General features: G+C 52.0%; 2 protein-coding genes across 5 annotated transcripts; both read right to left on the reverse strand.

Moving 5' to 3' along the window:
* Nucleotides 1-917: 917 nt before the first annotated feature.
* LOC111071150 (bifunctional 3'-phosphoadenosine 5'-phosphosulfate synthase) lies at nucleotides 918-7028 on the reverse strand. 3 transcript variants are annotated; one of them, XM_022362320.2, is made up of 4 exons: nucleotides 6684-7028; nucleotides 3096-3210; nucleotides 1513-3038; nucleotides 918-1432 (listed from the first exon to the last, which is right to left on the reverse strand). In XM_022362320.2, the coding sequence occupies exons 1-4, from the start codon at nucleotides 6723-6725 to the stop codon at nucleotides 1226-1228; spliced, it is 1890 nt and encodes a 629-aa protein (XP_022218012.1). In that variant the 5' UTR covers nucleotides 6726-7028; the 3' UTR covers nucleotides 918-1225. The 3 variants fall into 3 exon arrangements, with proteins under 3 accessions (XP_022218012.1, XP_022218010.1, XP_022218011.1); XM_022362318.2 differs by lacking the exon at nucleotides 6684-7028 and adding an exon at nucleotides 4428-4719; XM_022362319.2 differs by lacking the exon at nucleotides 6684-7028 and adding an exon at nucleotides 3795-4028.
* A 199-nt stretch (nucleotides 7029-7227) lies between these two features.
* Nucleotides 7228-15658, reverse strand: LOC111071137 (mediator of RNA polymerase II transcription subunit 12). Of its 2 annotated transcripts, none has more exons than XM_022362300.2 (8): nucleotides 14942-15658; nucleotides 12176-14876; nucleotides 10386-12105; nucleotides 9921-10310; nucleotides 9505-9819; nucleotides 9139-9432; nucleotides 8770-9061; nucleotides 7228-8714 (listed from the first exon to the last, which is right to left on the reverse strand). In XM_022362300.2, the coding sequence occupies exons 1-8, from the start codon at nucleotides 15552-15554 to the stop codon at nucleotides 7330-7332; spliced, it is 7710 nt and encodes a 2569-aa protein (XP_022217992.2). In that variant the 5' UTR covers nucleotides 15555-15658; the 3' UTR covers nucleotides 7228-7329. The 2 variants fall into 2 exon arrangements, with proteins under 2 accessions (XP_022217992.2, XP_022217991.2); XM_022362299.2 differs by having other exon boundaries at nucleotides 8770-9073.
* Nucleotides 15659-15690: the final 32 nt, after the last annotated feature.

Raw genomic sequence — 15690 nt, forward strand, 5'->3', positions numbered from 1 at the left:
AAATTTGTTGTTCCAAGCTCCATTGAAACATTAATGATGATATGATCCTAGATTGACATGTTTTTAACCTATTAATGCATATGTTTTGTGTTTTGAAAATACATTTATCCCGGTTCTGATACCTATTATTGGTACCCGCGAGCTGCAAAATTTCGTTAATATCTTGAAAACAGACACTGAGTAGTTTCTGCATTATTTGGAGCCTGAAATTACAATTTCTCAATTCCATAATATTCATTTTCCAAAGGTATTCAAATTTGTTGCTCATTTCGTGACAAAGTTGCACAACAAGTTGCCTATTCATTTCCCCATGTTGCTGAAATTTTTCCCATATATTTTCATACTGCCGACCCTCAGAAATATACCAAAGACCTGTGCGGTCACCCTGGAAGTTCAGACCGATGTCAGTGTTGTGAAATATATTTCGATCAGATTGCATTCTAAAATTGTTTGTTGATAACGCGAATAAGTATGTGGAAATACGGACAGAATCAGGGCAACCAGGGACCTGCAGGCGGAGGTGGCATGCAACACGGCTTATGTCTTATGGAATGTTGATTCATCAATTGGATGAAACTATGGCACGTCTGGATCGGAAGAGAAATGGCGGAATTACAGAAATTACAGAATCCGTAATCCTTGATGCCAAATTGATTGAAAACGATTGGGGCAGTTCTCCTGATCACGAAAGGCAAATCATGCCCAAATCGGTCGTCAAAAAATACTTATTTTTTCTTCCCTACGCTATATCTCGGCCAAATAGGGGCAGATCCTTGAAGGACCAACTTTTTCCGAATCGTAAGGATCCAGACTGTCGATCGGCATCAAATAAATGACATTCAAGGAATACTGGTTTTCGGGAAAAGCATGATGTAATATCATGATCATCACAAACACTAATAAGAAAATGCACAGACTAAATAATGAATTAAATATATAAAAAACAGTCCACAAAACGGCGACATTTTGCTTAATATTAAACAGAGAATTGGACAACTTAAGAGTAGATACAAATACGATTGTACGATACGAACATTTAAAGAGCAGGACCTGGGAAGAAACATACATTCATACGACACGGGGCTCGGATTCAAAAAAGAGTGCAGTAGTAAATGCTTTACGGTGATCAAATAGGAATATACATATATACTATATATGAATAGGTGTAGGAATATAGCTAGGGGAAATTGCACATTGGGGGCCATGGACATGGACGGGCCGCGGGTTACGCCTGTGGCAGGTTCTGATAGTAGTTGGCCAGAATTTTCCAAGCTTCAGCCTCCATGAAGCCAACGGGCGGACTGGCACCGGTCTTGGCCAGCGTGCGCATCTTGGTCCCCGATATAAACTCGAACTCGTCCTTGCGCTGGGGCTCAAAGAAAGCCATCCGGCTGGCACTGTTGTCGTATGCAGCCACGCGGAATGGCAGGATCTGAATAAAAAAAAAAAATAGAGAAGCAGTGATTATAGTGTTCACTTCAGTTTCAGTTTTAGACAGCTATCGCTACACACCTCCATGCTGTCCAGACCCTGGGCCATCTTCAATACCCGCGCTCCATGGGTGGCATCGTACAGATTACCGTCGGGATAGGCCCCCTTATCCGGATGCGGCATGCCGGCTGGATCGCGGCCCACAATGTAGAAGTTGGCGCCAGCATTCATGCGGGCCTTGGCATGCCACTGCACTTCCGTGGGGCCGGCGTACATCATGGGCGATGGAAAGATGGCCAGCACAGTGTCCTCGCGCCGCAGGACGCCGGCATCGAGGACGGCCTGGTGCTGCCTCATGCGTACGTCCAGGGGCACATCATCGTCCTTGGTCCAGCCGCCCAACGGATGCAGCAGCAGGACTGGCTGCTTGAAGCCCCGCTCGAGCAGCTGCCTCTTCGTGTCCTGCATGAGCAGAGCGTGACCGTTGTGAATGGGATTCCGCAGCTGGAAGGCGAAGATTGCATCGGCGTTGAGCTCCTTGAACTTGCGGCGCAGCTCGTTGGGCGTCAGACGGTACTGGTCGAGTCCATCGTCCCAGCGGATGCGTTCGATTACGGCCAGATCGCCGCCCACAAGATACTCGCCGGACTCGAGCACCTGCTTGCTGTACGGATGGTTGGGATTGCTGGTGCCGAACTGGCGGGCCAAGCGCTCCTCCTTGCGCTGGTAGTAGAACTCTGGACGGCGTAGAATGGCCACTGGCCTACCCTCATGCGTCAGCGTCAGGGCGGACAAACCGTCCAGGCGCTCCTTGTCTGCTGCCGTGGCGCTGAGCACAATGGGCACCGAGTGATTCTCGCGGTAAGAGCCGTCCATTCCACTCTGGAGTGTGTTGAAGTGCAGCGTCTGCAGGTACTCGTCCTCCCGCATAAATCCGCGCAGTGGATAGGCCCATCCCTCCGACAGCACCTGCACCCACTGCAGCTCCACGGTGCTGATGGCCAATGCCTGCAGAGACTCCGCCTCGTGGCGCAGTGCGTCGCTGGCAATGGACTCGCTGGGGTACAGCTCCGGCAGTAGATCCACGTCACGCAACGAACGCGGAATGATGCCCTCCTGCTCGAGCAGCGTCACCAGCTTCCGCGTGGACTCCTGCACTGTGCACTCGTGGGTGCTGACCACCAGTTCCGGCTTGTGGGGCTTCTCGTACTCCTGCGTTATGCCCGTGAAGCCCTTAATGACGCCCTCGCGTGCCTTCTTGTACAGCCCCTTGACGTCGCGCGTCTCGCACACGTCCAGCGGTGTGTCCACGAAGATCTCATAAAACTTAAGCCCCGCATCCTTGTGAATCTTGCGCGCCATCTCCCGGTCGTCGGCGAACGGCGACACGAAGCTGCAAATGGAGACCACACCGCTGTCGGCAAACAACTTGGCCACCTCGCCCACCCGCCGGATGTTCTCCTCGCGATCGGCGGGCGTGAAGCCCAGGTTCTTGTTCAGTCCGGTGCGTATGTTGTCCCCGTCCAGGCCGTAGGCGGGTATGCCACGCGACACCAAATACGCCTCCAGCTCAAAGGCAATCGAGGTCTTGCCAGCGCCACTGAGACCTGACGAAGGGAATACGCTTTAGCGCCCAACTTCTCTGACCTAAAGGCAGGACTCACCTGTCAGCCAGACGGTGCATCCACGAAAGCCGCGGCACAGGCCCAAATTCTTGCCGCGTGTCTCACGGGTGACATGGTGTTTCTGTTCGGTCACATTCGTCGCCACTTGAAGGCACTGCAAAACAAACAAAGAAAAACAAAGGTAGAATCTGAGAGCTTAGCTTTCCAAATTATCATAAATTAATATTCATGTCAAGATGGCGATAGCGATAGCGATGGCTATGCCTCAGGCTGTTGCCATAGTCAAAGTCAGAGTCAGAGGCAAACGCAGAGCAGAGTCATCAAAATGCTTCGCGCTTTGACCCTAGGGCGATCGATCTGAAAGCTTTGCTATTGCTGTTGCTCCATCGCTCAGTTTGTTGACCTTTCGCAGAAGCTCGTGTCTGCAGAATCGCGAATGGAATAAAGAGGTTCGCGCGGATATGTCAGTTAGGTCTGGTATCTCAATATGAAATATGGTACATACACAATGATCAGGCGAGTGAAGGTTTGGCATAAAACTGACGATAAAAAGGGGGCGACAACTCCTCTAGTGGTATTTTGCGCTCCATTACATAGCTGATTTCTGCATTCTCCCCTGAATTCACTTTGTATTAATTATAAGTAGATGTGGCTGGTAGATTGTGTGGCAGTCTGTCACATTTATTTCTACTTCATTGCCTCTGCTCGGTCTCTAATCTTACTGCTTCTCATCCTTACCCTTCTTTTGATATGGGGATAAAATCCAATGGGAGGATTCGGCATTGCTTTCTGTTTGCTTAATTTTCACTTCACTATATTTATTTCGGATCGTTTCGGCTTGGCAAATGTTTTACATTGAGCAACTGATAGCAGCGCGAAGTCTTCGATCACAATGGATGGGAAATGGAACTGAAACTGAACTGAAACTGAAGATCTCCGTCATAGACAACGCGTTGTCGGAGCGTTGAAAGCGAACTGAAAGTTTTCCATAATATTTACGGGTTAAATATGGCGCAATCTGCCGCTGAAGGTAGCAGCAGAAGATTGTCAGAGAGAGAGAGAGAGGAGAGAGATAAAGAGAGGGATCCGGATCAACATCCACGCACGCATCATTGGGATTCTCCGACTCCAGATGGGGGAATGGGAAAAATGTTTGCACAGTCTTTCTGCTGGGTTTCGTTCTTTCCTTTTCTCTTTCTGTTCTTTAGCTTAAAATTTTTTTTATAATTTCTTAGGTTCTGGAAATACAGACATATTTACATACGTAGCACGCTCCCCCAACGATCTGTTCTTAGCGAGCCCCCAAGGCGAACCGAAGAAGGGATCCAACGATTATTTTATATTCTCTCCAGCATTCCAGCATGATCTTACCTCATCGCTCGGCTTTCTTTCATCGTTCGAGAGCCAGCAACACTCTGGGGAACTGGCACACGGAATGTTATTGTTATTATAGTGGCCAAGTGAATTGGCACATTGGGTAAACATTTTCCACACCAAAAAATATACTCGTGTCGTACTTGGGGCAGGTGAAAAGAAAGCTAGCGAGCGGAGCGGAGCGGACCAACTACGCCTATACGCCCATATACTTGTATATGTACGAATAACACTCTGATAAGCGGGCAAGTGAGAGTTGTTGTCGCGTCGTCCGCGGTCTAAAGAGCTGCTGAACTTTCTCGCCGAAGCTCAAAACTGCAACTGAAATTCCAGGGGCCTACAGCAAAGAAAACAGAGACGCAACGTCGGGATGGGAGGGGCACAGTGGATAAAGCTATGGCTATGACTACATATAGTACAAGAACTTGTTTATGGCAGGTGTTTAATTATTCCTAGTGATAGTATTTTTTTTTCCAAATGCTCGCACCAGCTAAGTACATACACAGATCTTGTGTTGTTGTTGAAGAATATCTGGCCATAACCCAGATCTAATTCCTAAAAATTTTGAATGAAAACTACTATACTTTTAGTTCTTGAGTGTAGTTCTTGAGTGCTTAGACCGCTGATGCCGAAGGGGCTCAGGATGAGTCTGCCTGTCTATTAATTATCTTAATGCAATAAACATTACTTTGCTTTTCGACTTAGGGGTAAGATAATTAGTATTTGCGTTGCATAACGCTGTTTTGCATCACCTGTCGTTAAAGTCATGTTGTTGGATAATGCTTTAGCTTTACCCATGATATAAACAATTACAATTAAAACCAATTGTTCAACATGGATGGATGGAGCAGGCAGTCCACAATGGCCGCCATTCATGAGAACTCAGTGAAAATTACACGTCATGCAAATACGAGTACGGGGACGAGCTACCGAAAATTGATGATCCATTTATGGGCTTAAATAGGCTGTGACTGATGCCGGGCTGTTTACCAATTTTTAAGCTAGACAGCAGAATAAAACTGGCCAAGTCCAGCTCCAACTTCTCCTCTAACACTCAAGAGTTAAGCTGCGCTGGGACGGGACGGGACCCCCCCATACTTGCAGACTGTAGTTGGGTTTCTTTGCAAGAGAGACTTTCTTTCTAAGTGGGAACCGAACCTGTTTCAGCCAAAGTGCACGAGTATAAACACTTGTAACGTCAACCAGTTGTTGGTACGGAAATAGTTGCACGTTGCATAAGATACATTTCATATAAAAAGAGCGTTAACCTTTCTTTATGTGCGAACAACGTAACACAACATTCCGTACCAATTTCCTATTTGATATTTTTAATTTTCCCCTACAAAACAACAAGAGAAGAGAGCGCCAGTTAATGGATTTATTGTTTAACCTTCAAGTAGAAGATATCCAAACAACCATGAGCGAAGTCTGACAATTCCCCGTAGATTCGGCATTAAATCTGCAATTCCTGATCTGCCAATTCGTTACAGTATGTTCCATGTTCCAGCGCAAGCAAATGAATTCGAAACAGAAAAGAACGCATTTGGAAGGGAGCCGCATTCTTTGGTCTACACGTGTCGCTGCACCAGCACTGCCAAAGTTTTTGCCAAATCAACAATTTTTGCATATTTTATCTGCAAGCCTGACTGTAAATAACCGGATGGGGAATTTGCAAAATATTAATCCGTTTTTGAATTCTTATCAATTGCTTGCATTCATATGTAAATATATATGTACTATGTACATACATATATATGTATGTTTTGCGGATCGTGCCAATTTGATGCGTCTGTGTAGTCATGTAGCCAAACCCTAATTGTGTCATCGTAATCATAGAAGAGATAAGATAAGGGGCGTTCGTGGAATGCTAAAAGTGAGTATTACCAAATATTATAAAAATATATATTCTACATGCGTTTGTACGAGGATTGGCTTTGTTCGGAATGAACCAATTGGTAATACGCTACAAGTTTGGAGTATGCCAAGTACAGACAAGTATATAGGACGTGAAGAGAATTGAGCAAACATCTAAACAGCTGTTCAGACAGGGACCCACCTAAGCCCCACATATCCCAAATCCAACTGTACTGTACGGTACGCCACAAGACCCAACCCACGTCAGTTGCAGTTCTTTTTCATCTTTGAAACAATTGTATAAACACACCACAGAGAGATGTCTGATGGCTTTCTTTCCTTCGTTTTGGGGCCACGGCCACCTTCTCTGCCACGTTTTACGGCTCTCTTCCCACTTACCGTCTTCTGACGCTTTTTACTGGTCTCCGGCTTTTCACTCATAACTGGAACGTTTGACACACTAAATCCGTTTTGCTTTACAATCAATGGTAAGTGGTAAACACTGCGAGACAGCTACGCTACTAGTAGATTAGGATTGGAGTTCGACCTCAATCGATGAATGAAATGCTTCACCCACGCGGAACCGGTGCTGTGCAGGGGCTTCTACATATATACTTGTCTCGCTCAAGCTGGACTATTGCAATTATTAACTTTGAATTTTACTCTTATTACAAAAAATTTGTTAAATATCACACAAAACACACAAATTTAATGGCACACACACACACACACACAATCAGACACACTATGGATACATTAGCGGTCGGTCAGCTGTTTTACCAATTGCTAGAGATGGGTTATCAGCGATAAGTTAACTATCGAAATAACAATTGTTAACAATTTACTAGAAATATTTGAATTAAATATTATCTATTGCCAATTTTGTATGCACATTTAAAATTGTTGAATTTCTTCATTTTCAACCCGAAACTGTTGTGGAAAATGTTTTAAATGTTTTGTATGTTTATTGCAAATTCATAAATATTTGTTAGGAGTAGGGGGGTGGGGGGGTCTTACAAAAACTAAGGTGTGGTGTGTCTACGATCTAATAGGGTGGCGGTTGGTGCTGATATTGCTGCTGCTGACCCATCATGTTCTGTCGGTTCAGCTGCGCCACCAGATTGGGCGTTTGTTGTTGGTTCATGCTCTGCTGCTGCTGCACCATGCCTCCTCCTCCCCCTCCACCAACTCCAGCCACGCTGGCCTGCTGTGGTCCGGCACCCATTCCACCACCCCCGCCCCCACCCATGCCCTGCATCTGCATCATCTGCTGATGCCGCAGCTGCTGCTGTTGCTGCTGCTGCTGCTGGAATTGTTGCTGTGTGTTGAGGACACCTGGCTTGCCGCCTCCCGCTGGCTGCTGTCGGGCATATGGCGGCACCTGGCCAACTCCCACACCGACACCCACGCCGCCCGGCCCGGGACCCATCATGTTGGACATAGTGACGTTGGGTGCCTGGTTAATGTACTGACCCCGGTTGCCAGTCATCATTCCGCCGGGAACGCCACGTTGCTGCTGTTGCTGTTGTTGTTGTTGCTGAGCTGCTGCCGCCGTCATAAAGTCAGGATTGTTGCGATTCGCTTGCTGCATTTGCGGATTGAAGTTGCCCATCATGTTGGCTTGCTGCTGTTGCTGCTGATTGGGCGCCATGCCGACGCCGACGCCCACGCCCACGCCCACTCCAACGCCTCCTTGTTGTTGCATTCCCTGCTGCTGTTGTTGCTGCTGTTGTTGTTGCTGCTGCTGATATTGATTCTGGAAGTTCTGGAACTGCACCTGCTGTTGAGGCTGCTGTTGTGCCTGCTGCTGCATCATGCCTTGCTGTGGCATACCACCCATGCCCATGTTGGGATTGGCTCCTCCAGTCGTAACCCCGACTCCCACTCCCACGCCGACGCCGACGCCAACGCCAACTCCTACTCCGTTGCCTCCCTGCGCACCACCAGTTTGCATCATTTGATTGGCATTCGGATTTACCATGCCCACCATTCCCTGGGTCATCTGTTGCTGCATCATTGAGTTCTGCGGTATGCCCTGGCCGCCCATATTCATTGGGTTCATCTGATTGGGGGCCATGCCAGGACGCATGTTTCCACCCCTCATGAACTGCTGCTGCTGCTGCTGGTTGGGGTTCATCTGCTGCTGCTGCTGGGCATTTTGCTGCTGCTGCTGCTGCATGGCATTGAAGGCAGCCACAGACTGCGGATTCTGCTGGCCAGTCATCTGCTGTTGCCGCATCTGGTTGGGATTCATTTGCTGCTGCTGTGGACCGGGCTGTTGCTGGGCTTGCGGCTGCTGCTGTTGCATTGGATTAAAGCCGCCACCCGGTTGCTGTTGCTGCTGATGCTGGAAGGGTTGTCGCTGACGCAGCATCTGGGACAGGGCCTGTTTGGAGTTGGCATTCTGAGAAGGTCTCTCGATGCGATTCGCTAAAATGATTCCATAGGTAATTGGGATTCTCGTTCCCAGTGATCCTCTACTTACATTGCATATTCTGCTGGTGGGGCGCATAGTGATTGTGATACTGTTGCGGTGGTTGCTGCTGCTGGGGGGCATTGTGCCATTGTTGCTGCTGTTGCTGGCCCGGCAATCCTTGCGGACCGGCAGCCCCGCCACCGGGTCCCTGCTGCATGAAGTTCATCTGGGGATTCTGCTGTCCGTTGCCACCCCCAACGTTTAGTTGCTGCTGCAGCTGATTGGTGCCCATTTGTTGCATTTGCTGCTGCTGCTGCATCAGCGCACTCTGCTGCATCATGTTGGGATTGGGTCCAAACTGCTGCATGTTCATCTGTCCAGGAGGGGACCGCATTTAGATTTTTTTTAGCCTTAGAGCGATCTACAGGTACTTCTTACCGGCATGTTCATCTGCATTCCCATCTGGTTTGGCTGCATCTGCTGCTGTTGCATGTGCTGCTGTTGCTGTTGCATTTGCTGTTGCTGCTGCTGCTGCACATTCGGTGGCTGCTGCGGCTGGGGAGCCAGCTGGGGCTGCTGTTGCTGTGTATTGACTACCGGCGGGGTCTTTGGGTTCTTCGGCTTGCGTTTCCGCGTTGTCGTCCCCTTGCCGCGGCCACGGCCAGTGCCTACCACAGCACTGGGCGACTGGTCTACAGAGGAAGGCGTGTCGGCCTTCATCATTTCGTCCTTCTGAAGGTTAGAAACGATAGGCGTCACCAAAGGACTGTGTGGTGGCCACTGTCCCATTGTTTTTTCACTTACTATGCAAATCTTCTCCGGCACCGGCTCAATGTCCTCGGGCGGCAGTGGCAGCGGCTCGTAGTAGTAGCTACTCGGCTTGACCAGGCTGTGCGTGTGGTATTTGAGATTGCGATGAGCCTCCTCGTAGGTGAGCGGCTTTCTCTCCAGCTTGACAGCTCCGAACCAGACCCAGGAGAGCGGAGCCGGGTTCTTGTGGCCCTCGAGGATGTCCCACACGCTGATCCGCTGCTTGTCCGATATCCTCAGCTGTTTCTTTTCCATGTCGCAGATTTTGTTGCCCTTGGTATCCATGCCAGCATGCTCGCAGGCAATCACCTAGAAAGCCACATGAATGGGGTTGGCCCAGCCCATTAATATCCATTTCAAGATTTCCAAACAGAACTGCTTCCGGAGATGATGAAGCACTCACTACTCACCTCTGTGGGCTGCTTGTAGAGTGGCAGCAGCTGCCGTATCACTCGGATGGAGGCATTGTTCTTCTCGCCGATCTCCTTCTTGAGCTTCTTCATCAGATTCAGATAGAGTTTCTTGTTCTCATCGCGCTCCGACTGGCTGTCGGAGACCAAAGTCGAGTGCACCAGGGTGGCCAGCATGTCCACGACGGTGGTGAAGAGCTCCCGGTTGCAGCTGAGATCCACCACACCCTGGCACACCAGTTGGGCCAGGAGAATGGCCCAGTCCGTGGTGGGGGTGCTGTTCTTTTGGATGGCCTCGAACATGCCACCCACCAGGGAGAAGCGCAGCTGCAGTGCATCCAAGATCTCCTCACGTGCCTGCGGCTCATCGGTGCCCCCGATTGTGTCCAGCTGCAACGAATGCAAGGAGCATCGTTAGGTATCGCCATCGAAGAAGGTTTCAGTGAGGGACAATGAGGGACTTACCTCAGCAAAGGATTGCAGGCACTGGGAGAGCTGCGAGTAGAGCGAGACGAGCAGGTTCTCCTTGTACTCATCCTGACCCTTCAGGCAGGTGAGGATTAGGCCCAGGAACGGCTGGTAGTTGAGCGGCATCTTTTTGTTGCGAGCGGCCACACCGCCAATGCCATAGCTGTTGCTGCTGTGGCAGCTGTTGCTCTTCTCCCGCTCATCCCCGCTGCCCGAGCTGTTGCAGTCTGATTTGGGGACTTTGGAGAAGTAGTTCATGCTCTCAAGCACCTGTCCCGCCACGCGCAGGATTCTTCCTTGTACGGCCGGGGTCAGCTTGGCAATAAGTGGGGCCACCAGCCAGGTGGACGGCTTGGGCTTGTGCGTGGCCTTCAGGGATCCCGGCAGGATGGCCTCCTCCATGTGAAAAACATCGATGGCCGCTCGCGCAACCGTGTCCAGCCAAGCATTGAGCTCCGCATTGTTGCCCATCGACTGGCGGTACATCAGCTGCAGATCCAGCCAAGAAATACGCAGTGTCCACTGGCCCAGGTTCTCCAGTATCCTCACGATCATCGCCCGCTGATCTAGCTCGGAAATAATGTTGAATTCCGCCTCCGGGTAGCAGATCATGTGCAGCACGCGCTGCGCCTGCTTGGCTGTCAGCATCTCGTCGATGATCATGTCGCACAGCCCCTCGGCATTCTTCAGGCACCGTTCCAGCACGTGCTCCTGGGCGCAGATCTGTTTGAGCACGGCCTGAGCGAATTCGAGCAGTGAGATCTGCTCTAGCCCGCCACCGGACGGCTGCTGCAGTGCCTCCTGCTCGCTGGTGAGACTGTTGCCCAGCTGGAGATCGCTGGTACCCAGGATCTGGCTGAGATCGGCCGGTCGCTGCTCGTTGCTCTTGGGCGTACTACCCGGATGAACGGGTGTGTTGAAACCGCTGCGCTTGCCACTGCCAAAGGCACCGCCCACGCCGCCCGACGACGAGGAGGAGCCACTCCCCCCAGCCATGGACGTCTTCAGTGCCGCATTGTCCACGACTATCAGGATCGCCTTGAGCACTGCCAGCACAGCGGCAATGGGAATGGTCTTGTGTGCCCCGACCAGCAGATGCCGATCGCAGCTGAGACGTATGCTGAAGTCGCTACCGACGGCATGGAGGGGATTGGGCGATGTGCTCACCGAATACATCCCCGGCTGCGGTATCTCCAGGGTCTTGAAAAGCTTCAGCACCAGGTGACAGGTGAGACGAGCTCCCGCCTCGGCGTCCACGCTCATTTCTCCACCGCCGGCACTCACCGATCGTGCTAGGGTTGGCAGGGCGAATTTGCTGACGAAATCGGCCAGGGAGAAGCAATGGCGGGCGACCAGGATGCACACGAACACGGCCAACGCATTGTGGGTCTTGCCCTGGCCAATATCTACCTGGCCGCCCAGATGCGGGTACCGGGGGCTCTTGCTGCCGCTGCACAGGCTCTGCAGGGCTGCGATCCACTCCTCGGAAAGGACATTGCAGCTGGCGGTAAGTTCGGCACAGGCCAGGGCCACATCGTTCAGCCGCTCATTGTCCGTCTCGCGGCAGACGGCAATCACGGCATTCGATACGAAGCTGTACACATTCGCAGACGACTCGTGCAACTGTCGGAGCCACTGCGGTTCCAGTTTGCCACCACGACGTGGGGCCACAAACAGCTCCTGCAGCAGCTGGGGATTGTAGCCTTGGGGTGGCAGGCTTTTGAAAGCAAACAAATAAGTGTATCAGTTGGACAGGTGATTGGCAGATTGCGCCGATTCGCACTTACCTGAGCTGCTCGGGGGTGTTGAAGATGTCCTTGAACCGCTTGATGCACTGCAGCTGCTGGTAATACTCGGTGGACTGTTCCTTGCCCTGCAGCAGGACGCAGGACTCGTGCAGATCGCTGAGATAGGCGAGGATGCAGCGCTCCGCAGAGCTGCACTCGCTGGGGTTGTTCACGTGGCGAATGGTGCGACAGACGCCCTCGAACACCGACAGCGTCTGCTCGGGGGAGAGGAGCAGGCAACTGTGGTAGCGTCGCAGAATGCTCACGATGTACAGGGCCAGGGAGGTGGTGTAGCCGCGCACCATATTGGACTTCTTCAGCTGCAGCTGGTGCTCCACCTCGGGCAGCTCCTTGAGCAGATTGTCGCACAGCTCCAGCAGACTATAGATGTTGAGTGACAGCTCCATGAGATCGAATAGGAAGGCGACGTGCTCCTGCACCGGCAGATAGTTGTTGTTGCCGAGGGCGAATCCGTTGAGCTGCTCCAACACGTTGGCCGCGCACTGGGCGGTGACCACGTGCTGGTCAAAGTAGGCCATCTGCTGGCACTTGGCCGTGGTGGCCTCAAAGTTGAATTCATTGCGCGAATGCTTCTTTACCTTGCCGCCCTCGGCCACGTCGATGCTGAACTTCTTGGTGAAGAGTTTTCCGATCTCCTTGGACATCTTCTTCACCGCGTGCTTCTTCTCGTCGCGCTCCTTTCCCACGCCGAACAGAAGAATATACCGCTGGTTGCTCTCGCTGCTGTAGCTGGACTCGTCCTGTGGTATGGGAAAGTGCTTGGTGTACACGTAATGGCGGGAAATGCTGCCCCCTGCTCCACCCGCGCTGGTTTCCCCATCGCCTGGCGGTCCTATCTTGGGGCTATCGGGCGCATCGTGCTGCTGCCCCTTCTCCTTGATGTTCTGCACCAGCTTGTCCAGATCGTCGTCCACATTGGAGTCGTCGAACTCGCTGTGCTTAAAGTCGATGCCCCCGCCAAAGGGGTCGTCATCGAAGCCATGCGTCGTTGTCGCCTGGGTGGCTGCCGCCGCTGGCGAGCTTTTCGTGGCCGTTGTCGACGATTTGCTGGAAAGGACGGACTCCAGGCTCAGCAGATCGCCTCTGGAAATGAGCGTGTGCATATAGGCATTGTGCGAGAAGACATCGTGACGGATCAGGGCACTGAAGAGCTGGACCAGATTGGTGAATTCCGTACGCTGTTGCGCACTGCTCAAGTGATCGTCCAGCACGGGGGCATCATGGTCGAGGAAGTGCATCAGTACGTGCTGGAACACTGGCAGGCCATCAATTAGGCCGGCTCCCGAGGCCAGAGAGTCCTTATCCTCCTTGTCGCTAGACTGCTCGGCGGGCGTGCTGGTCACATCTATCTGACGCTTGTCCAGCAGATTGGCCACCACCATGGCCCGGTGTTCGCCCCAGCGCTGACTGGAGACGGCCCATTCGCATAGTATTCGCACCGTATCCTTGTCCTGTTTGGGCTCATACACGAAGCGTGGCTGTTGCTGAGGATCCTGCTGATCCTCGTCGCGTCCCCTGCTGGGGAAGATGTGCACGTAGAGCGTGTCAATGCTGTTGCACTGCTCCATACGATCGAAGCAGTGCGTGTCCAGGTGATCCAGAGTGGCCAGCACTTTGGTGTAGTGATTCTTGCCAGCACTGAGCCACTTGGAGGCGAACCACCGCTGCTCTGCATGTTGTGTGCGGAGCACAATCTCGGACTCGGCGGCTCGCAGCTGGCGGCGTATTTCCTGATTGGTGCGCGGACATCGCGAGGGCATGGGCAGCACGGAGGGGGCCAGCGGAAGATGATCCAGCGGACTGCCCACAAGCGAGGATGGAGCTCGATGCGCTGCTATGCCACTCCAGACTAGAGCCGTGGGGCATTCAATGGTGATGATCTGGAGAATGGTGCTCAGGTACAAGACAATGTCCCGATGATGCGGGCAACTCATCTGCTCCTGCAGAGCCAACTCAAAGGGATCGTGCTGCAGCTTGTTCTCTGCCACACCCACACCCACTCCTCCGTCGACATCCTTAATCCCCTGCTGCTCTACGGCCGCATTGAGGAGATGTGCCAGTTTTTTGGACACAATGTAGGCCATTTTTCGGCACAGTCTCTCCGACTGAACAAAGTCGTGCATGTACTGGAGGGCGAAGCTGAGCACAAGCTTCTTCAGCGGCTCGTCGAAGCTCGCCTGGGTGCGCATCTTGTCAAGCAAATCGAGTATCCAATTGAGGAACTCCTGGCGGTCCAGCAGCGACTCCTCGTACATGTATTTGCTCAGCTGGTGGCAGTACTTCCAGTACTTTAATGCATTTCGGCTGTCCTCAAACTGGCTGCCAATGCCAGATATGCTCGAGCCGGGCGGAACAGCTGCTCCCGCAGACGTGCTGCTGCCCACAGAGGAGCCACCCGGTCCGCTCGGACCCGAACCGACACCTCCGCCGAGGGCTCCAGATGGTGGTATGACACTGCCAGATCCTACTAATCCCCCGGCCGTGCTCTGCTGGCCATTGGCTGGACTGTGGATCGGCGGCAGGGGACTGGACATGCTCGGCACTGGAATCATATTCGATGTGGCACTTGGGGTCGTCGCATTGCCCCCGGAGCTGTTCACCGAGATGCCGTTGCTGTTACCCCCGGAGGTGTTGGACAGGCCAGCAGAGTGGCTGCCATTCGACGAGGCCTTGTCGTGCGCTGAAGCGATGGAGAAGATGCCATAAGTATACTAGATTCTATGTCCGGTATAGCCATGTACTTACTCTGCTGATAGTACTCCTGCAGCTTGGGCAGCAGCTCCTTCATGAACTTGATCATGTTGCCCGTCCACTCGGCAGCCGGGTCGTAGATGCTGCGCTTTTTGTTCTTCGACTCGGTGAAGCTAAGCGTGTAGGCGGCACTGAGCTTGATGAACCACGTAGCCCGCTGCATGTTCACCTGGTTTTCGCAGAGCGTTATGAATATTTCCTCCTTCTTGTTAAAGGATGGAGCGCGTTTGGCCAAACTGAGAAGCGGTTTGTTGCCAGCCAAGTCCTTGAACCAGGCGTCCACAATGCACTTGCGGCGGGGAGAGACTGGCCAGAAGTTGTCCTTGCAGTTGATCTGCTGTTTCTTGCGTCCCGTATCCGGCAGCGTCATCAGCTCCTCCTTTTTGGCCAGCACTCCACTGAAGAAGGCACTAACCCTGCTTGCGTTCACATTTGAGCTGTGCGCCGTGCCAAACTCGTCGGACAATGGCGGTGTTGTGGTGAAGCCATGTTTCACATTCGTGGGCGTCAGTTCGTCCTCGCGCTGCTTGGCATCCTGCGGATATATATCCGGTGGGCCAAGGCGTGTACGCTTGAGCGGACGCTTTTCCTGCAGCATTGAGAGCATATTGGCGGCTCTCTAATGCGTTTTTCACACGATTTTACCCAAAATTTTCTTTTTATGCACTCAAAAAGACAACCAATATTAGGGATGGGACTAAAGAAGAAAACTATACGCAGCACATATCGGTATGCTATCGCAT

This window comes from Drosophila obscura, unplaced genomic scaffold (assembly GCF_018151105.1).
Source record: "Drosophila obscura isolate BZ-5 IFL unplaced genomic scaffold, ASM1815110v1 contig_1, whole genome shotgun sequence".
Taxonomy (NCBI): Eukaryota; Metazoa; Arthropoda; class Insecta; order Diptera; family Drosophilidae; genus Drosophila; species Drosophila obscura.

What these genes read in the sequence shown, in the direction of transcription:
- LOC111071150 (XM_022362318.2), bottom strand. Translation starts at nt 4,541, where the DNA reads ATGTTTACCCAATGTGCCAATTCACTTGGCCACTATAATAACAATAAC. An exon ending in ATGCACCGTCTGGCTGACAG is followed by an intron (nt 3,039 to 3,095) that starts GTGAGTCCTGCC and finishes TCCCTTCGTCAG; the next exon opens with GTCTCAGTGGCGCTGGCAAG. An exon ending in AGGGTCTGGACAGCATGGAG is followed by an intron (nt 1,433 to 1,512) that starts GTGTGTAGCGAT and finishes TTTTTTATTCAG; the next exon opens with ATCCTGCCATTCCGCGTGGC.
- LOC111071137 (XM_022362299.2), bottom strand. Translation starts at nt 15,554, where the DNA reads ATGCTCTCAATGCTGCAGGAAAAGCGTCCGCTCAAGCGTACACGCCTT. An exon ending in GCCTGCAATCCTTTGCTGAG is followed by an intron (nt 10,311 to 10,385) that starts GTAAGTCCCTCA and finishes CATTCGTTGCAG; the next exon opens with CTGGACACAATCGGGGGCAC. An exon ending in GAATGCAGATGAACATGCCG is followed by an intron (nt 9,074 to 9,138) that starts GTAAGAAGTACC and finishes CCTCCTGGACAG; the next exon opens with ATGAACATGCAGCAGTTTGG.